The 8,677-nt window shown below is 26.7% G+C and overlaps 1 protein-coding gene across 1 annotated transcript; it reads left to right on the top strand.

The window, feature by feature from the left end:
* Positions 1-422: 422 nt before the first annotated feature.
* Phum_PHUM266050 (uncharacterized protein) lies at positions 423-988 on the top strand (the record flags this gene model as incomplete). The annotated part of the gene is made up of 3 exons (XM_002426596.1): positions 423-446; positions 552-593; positions 872-988. 3 exons carry the CDS (start codon positions 423-425, stop codon positions 986-988), a joined length of 183 nt encoding a protein of 60 aa, XP_002426641.1.
* Between the last annotated feature and the right edge of the window lie 7,689 nt (positions 989-8,677).

Raw genomic sequence — 8,677 nt, 5'->3', positions numbered from 1 at the left:
CAATGCAGAATCTAAATAAAAAAAAAAAAAAATAATCGCAAAAAAAGAGACAAAAAAAAAACAAAAAAAACAAAAGGAATAGATATCCGCCGAGCTGAAAGTGGCAGCGACCCCCACCAATACCACCACCACGTTCAACCTACCCCCCTGCCTGTCCTCCCTTTTTAACAATTTAAACAAAAAAAAAAAATTCAATAGAAAAGAATGTCTTCAACAAAAAAAAAAAAAGAGCATTTTCAAAATGGCTGACTAATTCTTTTAACACGTCATTTGTGACATTTCTTTTTCTCTCTTTCTCCTCTCTTATGCTACTCGCCTCCTTTTTCCTTCTCCAACCCCCTCTCTCCCTCTCTCTTTCTCTCTCTCACTCTTTTTGTGACAGCATTCTTCCTATTTCTCCTTCCTTTGGGGATTGTTGATAAATGCAAGGAACCAGGGTTGCTCCTGTTTTTGCTCTTTTTTTTCCTTCTCTCTCTCTCTCTTTTTTTTCCTCTCTTCCTTTTTAATTTTTTTTTTTTTTTTTGTATTTTTATTTTTTTTTATTTTTCTAGTTTCACGACTTGATGACGCATTTTTTTTCCACCCTTAGTTTAGTTTTTTTTTTGTCATAGTGATTAAATTCCATGAGAAACATATTGTATAAGGTCAGCCTTTTTGTTTTTAACTTGAAATTTATCACTTTTTTTTTTACAATTATTTTACAAAATTCTATTTCATCCCCCCCCTCCGCATCTCTCTCTTCCTCTCTCTCACTCTCTTCCTTCATTTTTATTATTATTATTAAGTAAAACTTAGTCATTTTTAAAAAATGACTTTTCACTTTTATTTTTTTATTTTCATTTAAATAATTATAATTTTATTCGTAAAAAAGGGAAAACCAAAAACGAAAGCGTTGTTTGTTTGTTCGATCGATCGTTTGTTTTTCGATATATTCGACTTCCGTAGCGAGCGATATATCGAAAATTTTCTTATTTTAAGCATACGCTAACGATTTTATTTAATTTTTTATTTTTTCGTGCGACAAAAAATTTTCCGGTTTTTTTTTAGCAGAAGAAAAAAAAATAAAAATTTTATTAACTCTTAAACGATCATAATAACGATGATGATGATGATGATGATGACCGTTTTTGTTGTTGTTTTGTTTTTGTTTTTGTTGACCTGCGGGTAAAAACAATCGCTTTACTGAAAATTTAACAAAATTAACAACCGCAACGAGAATTCAACGCGAATCTTTTCATCTCTCTCTTTCTTTCTCTCTTTTTAATTCTATCCGTTAAATTTATGCACTCCGAAAACGTAGCATATATAATTAATTTTCTATCGAATTGTTGCCGTTTCGTCACCTACGATAATTAATTACCTGTTGTTGTTGTTGTTTTTCTTTTTTATTTTTTCCCTTTATCAATATCTAATCGTTGCGCCAAAGGAATCGATTTTAAAATAATAATAATAATAATAAATAATAATTCGCTTTTTCAATACATATATATATATATATATATATATATGTAATCATTTTCGATTTTATTATTAACGTCCTAGATTTTTAATTTATCGTAATTGAAATTGAAAAAAAAAAAAAAAAAAACTTTAACCAATCAAATTCTTTCGATCGGATAATTTTCTTTTTTTTCGAAGAGAGGATATTTAACGCGACATTTTGTTTTTTATTTTTTTTTTTAGTTTAAAATTTTAGTTTAGTTCTTTAAAAAGTACGCGTAAATATCATCATCATCATCATCATCATCAGGATTCATGGTGAAAAATAAAATTTTGATTTAAATGAATCAAACAAACGACGACACTGTCATTTAATCCGTTTAACTTAATCATAATCTTTAATTGATGGATTATTTAAAAAGATGAAGATTAACTTTTTTTTTTTTTATGTCTTTTAATGATCGTTTGACGAATCAATCGTCTCGAATTTTTGTTTTAAACAAAAAAAACTACAATAACGGCAGAAACAACCGTTCAAACAACCGAGGAACCCCAAAAATTTAATTTAAACGATATTATTATAAAAATTCACACGCCCACACGTAAAATTCATTCTGACTCCAATCTCATTTTTTTTTTAAGTAAACTAATAATAATAATAATAATAATAGCGATGATGACGGTGATGGTGATGGTGGTGATGATGATGGCGATGATTGAAAAAACCAAAAATGGTTTCACATTCGTAGTCGAGATCACATTTCTTTTTATAAGTCGATACGCCATTTTAATAAAAAAAAAATTTTTTTTTTTTTGACGGAATCCTTTCGATCTTTTCACCTACCCTTTCGAACCGTTCGATAATAAATAAAAATAATAATAATAATAATAATAATAATAATAATAATAATAATATGTAAGTATACGTTATTTAAAATAACGATAATGATAATAATAGGAACAAAAATATTTGATTTATTACTTTTAAAAAAATTTGATGGGCCGAACTAATAGTATAACCCAAACAACACAAACCCTTCTTTGATTCGCGCGCCATTTTTTTTTCTTTTTTTTTTTTTTTTCATTATATACGATTTCCAATAACACGATCGACGATCCATCGATTATCGATTAAATTAATTTCTTTTGTGCCATCACAAAAAAAAAAAAAAAATTGTATTCTTTTTTATTTTTGAAAAGGTGAAAAAAAGGGACAACCCTTCGCTCTCCTTCTCTCCTCCCATTTCGATTTTCATTTATTATTATTATTATTATTATTATTACGTTATCGTGAAAATAAAATGAAAAAAAAAGGAAAAGAAAGCAGAAGACGGGAGGCAGCTGGTAGTTTTTCGTTTTACTACGTGGGCACGTTATCGTTTTTTAATTAAAACGTTTCTCTAACGTTCAGAGCGTATATATATCTAATTCAACCTTGCGGTATCCGAAAATGGACCATATAAATGGCTCCTCGAAGAAAACTTGACACTAATTTCTTTTTTTTCTACGTTTCCTACCCGTGGGAGATTTTCGTAAATGACAACGATGATGATAATAATAATAATAGTAATGATTTAAACGATTTTAAATCGAAATTCGGAATCGGAATTTTTTTTTTTTCGTTTTTCTCTCTTCATCATTTTTTCATTTCGTTTTTCTCTTTCTTTTTTTAATAATAATATTAATAATAATAATAATTCTTGTTCCACGACGTCAACAGAAAAAAAAATCGTTAGGCATTCAATTAAAATCATTTAAAAAAAAAAAAAAAATAGAAAAGAAAATTATTAACGATTTCTTTTATCGATTAATTAACCTTATTAATATTATTAATTAAACGTTAACGGATCAATTTAAAAAAAAAAAAAAAACAATGAATACATCAATATAAATTTTTTTTTTGCCCTTTTCCCTCCTTTCCCCCTTTACCCGCTCCCCGTCGTCGGAATACTAAATTATTTAAATTATTTCTACCGCCAAAAAAAAAAATAATTTTTTTTTTTTAAATTATATCGAATTAATATCGAATTCTTATTTTTTTTTAACGTGAAATTTTTGTTTAAAGTCTGAACAATTTCCCATTCTAGTTAACAACAACAAACGCAACAAACAATTTGATATTTTCGATACGCAAATTTCTAGAACAAAAAGAAAACAAATCTTAATTCGACTCATTTTTTTTTACGTTGCATTTGAATACGTAAGAAAAAGAAGACGTCAAAAAAAAAAAAGATTTTTTTAAAAACGCCCATTTTTCATTATTATTACTATTATTATTATTCTCTAGTTTCTCATCGCCTAAACGGCCTTGGTGTAATAAAAGTAATAATAATAATAACAACGATTATTATTATTAATATTATCGTTATTATTACGAATCGATAAGAAACGGGGGAAAAAAAACAACTGCTACATTACGAATAAAAAATCAAACAAAGTTGAAAAACAATGTTTTATCATTATTATCATCGTCATCATCATCAACATTTTACTTACAAAAAATAATTTGGAAAACGAGAGAAAGAAAGAAAGAAAGAAAGAAAGAAAAAAGAAAAGATGACGATAATTATTTTTACCTGAAATGAAAATTATTATGAAAATAATGCGTGGGATAAATAAAAATTTATAACCGCCCATCCGCCTACCGCCTAATTATTATTATTATTATTATTATGATTTTTAATTTTTTTTTTTTATAATCCGATCCGATTTAATAATGCGCACATTGGAACATTTAAACTTTTTCTCTCTCTCTCATTTTCGTCTTTTTTAATTAATAATAATAATATTAATAATTTTATTTTTTTTTTACCCTCTCCATGCCAAATACTTTATGATGTGTAAAAAAAAAAAAAAAAGAATTTGTGAAAAAATACAAAATTCTTATTTGCTTTCTATTACGGAGAGAGAGGAAGAGAGACAAAGAAAGAGAGAGAGAGAGAGAGAGAGAGAGAGAGAAGGAAAAGCGTGCGTAATGAATGTTGATTAACTTACATCTTAATTATAACATGTACTATGCATACGTAATAATAATAATAATAGTAATATTGTTTTTCCTCCTCGAGATTTTAATAATATTTGCATTTCTTTAACGTTTCACTCCAATAATTAATTATTATTATTATTCATATGAGAAAAAAAAAAAAAGAAAGTCGTCGTTTTATGTAAAACGCACGTTCGTATAAACGAAGCATTTTCATCGAAAATATTGGGGGGAAAATTCACGCATCCGCTCGTTTTTCTTTTTCTTTTCTTTTATTAATTAAATAAATAACATATTAATATGATTATTTTTAAAAAATTGAATAATTTAAAACTTTACTTTTTCTTCCATATTTTTTTTTTTTTGTTCTTATCAACTGGAACGAAATACCATCCATCGTAGATATAAATAAAATTTTTTTAATTGACCTGACCCGTATCAGTAAAATCCGATATTAATCATATATAAAACCAAAAATTAAAACAAAATTCTTCGTTCAATTTACATTCGTCCTTACATAAAAATCAAAATCGGGTCCTTAACAATAAATTTTTTTTGTTAATACTAATATAGTTTTAGACTTATTACAAAAAAAAATTTAATAAATAAAAACCATAAGTACTGATAACGATAACAGCAAAACAAAAATAAAAAAATAAACGAAAAAATTTTATAAACTTACTTGAAATTATTATCCAGAGAATATCATAAAAAAATAATTGAAAAAAAAATTTTCTTTTCTTCATCCATAGAAAAAATTTTTTGATAAGAGATAAACAATAATAATCAAAAGCACAGGTTTAAATTAATCACTTATTAATATTATTATTATTATTATTTTTCCAAAATTTTTACTTTCTTAACACTTATATGTAGAAAAAAAAATGGAAGATGTAATAATTTCATATTGTAACATTTCAAAAATACACTTTATTATATTAATCACGCACTTACGTATACACGCACTTATGCAAAATTCTATAAAGTTTCTACTTTTTGATTATAATATCAAGAAAGGGTGTCAAAAAAATTAAAAAAAAAAAAAAAAAACTGGTCGGGAGATTAGACACGGCTTATTATTGAAAGAATTACAAGAGGGAATTAATATCATGCGTTACACGGCATTACCATGGTTAAGCACGAGGAGAAAACCGGTGTCGGATCCTTAATTGGTTCTCATTATAATTCAACTTTTGTTTTTTTTTTTTTTTATTATTTCGTTTCCGAATGAGAATAATAATAATAATAATGATAAAACAACGAACGTAAAACGTGAAAACAAAAAAAAAATAAAAACGCGACGACGGATCGCGAAAAACTTTTTTTTTTTAATTTTTTCTTAAAACGATACCATTTTCCATCATCGTTCCTTTGTTTATATATATAAATTTGTCAATGGAAACTTTTTTTTTTCAAATTATCTCTCGTATTAAATTATAAAACATCGGAAAATGTTTAAACTCTAAAAAAAAAAAAAATTTTTTTGGAAAACTTATTTCGCGTCTTTAAATGTTGTCATCGCGTATTCGCACGTTGTAAAAATAAAAATAAAAAAATAAAACATTTATTTAATTTAACATTTAATTCAAACATTTTTTTTTTTTTTTAAACGTTCATGTTTACACAATTTTTCTTCTGCTTAAAAGATCTCCTTCTTATTTTTATATATTATATATATTAATTAAATGACCGATAAGATGAGAAAAGCTTTACTCTCGCGCGCGCTTTACGACATTCACTGTCTCTCATAGTATACTCGTGTATCTGTCAAAAATATATTTTTATCAATTTTCACTACGAATCAACAACCGGACTTATAATTCGATTGACGCATTGTGAATGTGACACTTTCAATTCTTTCTGATAAATGACTTCGTCTGCGACGTTGCCAACTCGTTACGGGAAAAATCTTTCAAGGTTTTCATCGTCTGCCATTTTTCATTTCTCAATTTATTTTCATTTCCCCTTGTCGTGCGTAAGTAAAAGAAAGGGGAGTGGGGTCATCTAAGAATAGTATTCCGAAAAAATTTTTCGTTTGTTATTTTTTTCTTTTTTTTTTTTTCACCGTCGACCAAAAAATATTTTAATGACTTGAGTCTGCGTGCGTGTGTGCGTGCGTGTGCGTGTGTATTTTTTTTTTTTTTTTGTTAATGATGAGTTTGATTAATTATAACAATTAGTCAAATCTCATTCTTTTTAAACCGGAGATATTTATTTTTCAAAATGTCGGTTGATTTTACTGTTTCTCTCTCTAAAAACAAGCAGTAGCCACGAAAATAAAATAAAAATAAACTTCAATAAATTATGCGACAACAAAAGTTAAATTTTAAATAATTATTTATTTATTTATTTATTTATATAGCAAACGAATCATTATTATTATCATTATTAATTCTTTTTTTTTTAATGCCTTGTTACCAATTAATGCGATGATTCCCCGTATACCAAATTTACGTTTAAGGGGAGGAGGAGGAAGAAGAAGAAAAAAAAACAACCCTTAGAGATTAAAATGACGCAAAAGGATTTGACACGGATGCTTTCGCATCCCTAACAATAACAACAACGACAACCGTTGTCGTTGTTGTTGTTTCGTTTTGATCATTTTTCTATCTCGTTCGTTAAATATTGATTTATCTGTTTGAATCACGATTAGAAATTTTGGGAATTTTCATTAAACAGGAAAAAAGCGGGGGAAAAAAAAAAATTATACGTGAATTCGTGCGTGCGCGTATTCGGGAACGAACGAACGAACGAATAAACGGGAAGTAAAAGAAAGGAATGAGAACGCGAACGGTTTTTTTTTTTGAGGGGAGGGCGTATAGGGAGGTATGGGCCGGGAAAACGGTATAAAATTAATAATGGAAAAAAAGGAAATGCACCGTAAAAGACATTTTCGTTCCAAAAATACATGACGTGTGGAATCGAAAAAGAGAAAATAAAATATTTTAAATAAAAAAAAAAAAATTCGAAAAAAAAAACATTTTCGAGAATTAAAAATGGACTCTCTCTCTTTTTCTCTTTCTCTCCTCTCTCTCTCTCTCTATCGTTTTCTTTCACATGTGGTTTTTTCAAAATTTTTTTTTTCTTTTTCAAATTCTAAAAATAAAATTAATAAAAAACAAAAAAAAAAAGCTCGAAAAACAAACTTACATAATTTTTTGACATTGTTGTTCGAAAAATAAAAAAATATTTTTGTTTGTTCGTTTGTTTGTTTGTTTGTTTGTTTGTTCATTTTACTGTTTTGACTCGTACGAAAAACCCTGACATTGTTTCCAAAAAAAAAAAAAATTAAATAAACCGGAAATCGCTATCGAATTCAACCAACCGAAGCTTTTTTTTCTTTTTGCATTTTTATTAAATTTATTTCATTCAATACATACAATGAAAAATAAAATAAAATAAAATAATCCGTAGAATACATTTAAACAATTTCGAAACAACCAAAAATTTTGTTTGCACGGATTATTACTATTATTATTATTATATTCTCGCAAAATATTTTATGGTACGGCGTGTAAATAAAATCAAATTCACACGACAACTCCTTGTAAAAATTTTTTTCTTTTTTTTTTTTGCGTACCTTAATAAATTTACACGTATAACGACATTTTAACGTTTCCAAAAAAAAAAAAAAAACGACAAACAAACGTTTAGAAAAGAAGTTTTAAAATATGCAACGAAACAAACAGTCGGAAGGATGAGAAAAAGAAAAAAATATGCGACAACTTTTTCACGGTGATCATCATCGTGTCATTAAAAAATTATTTAAAACTAAATAATTACAAAGTGGAAAAAAACTTAGAAAAATAGATTTGGAAGGAATTATCAACAACAACAACCACAACGACAAAAACAACAACAACAACAAACGCGAGAGGATATAAAAGTAAGAAAACAAGGTAAAAGATTTAAAATTTACATAAATGTTAATATCCGTTTACGCAAATAAATAAATAAAGTTTAACATAAAAATTTACCTTCTATCATTATTATTATCATTATAATTATTATCATCATTATTGTTTATTAGCATTTATTAAGTGCGACGTTTTAAATGTTTTTTTTATTCAATAATATCCGTTCCAGAAATAAATTCGAATGACTTTTTTTAATGAAAGGTTTCGTAAATATTTTCCTGCTCGTTCTACTTGTATTTGAGAAGAAAAAGATTTCGAAAATGTGAAAATTCGTCAACCATTTTTTTTTTTTTTTCGTCTGCTACTACGACCACGCGTCGGGGAAAAAACGGTACTA

Source organism: Pediculus humanus, genomic scaffold, assembly GCF_000006295.1.
Source record: "Pediculus humanus corporis 1103172107642 genomic scaffold, whole genome shotgun sequence".
In the NCBI taxonomy this organism is placed as follows: Eukaryota; Metazoa; Arthropoda; class Insecta; order Psocodea; family Pediculidae; genus Pediculus; species Pediculus humanus.
The sequence above is the reverse complement of the archived record's forward strand: the minus strand, read 5'-3'. Positions and strand labels throughout refer to the sequence as shown.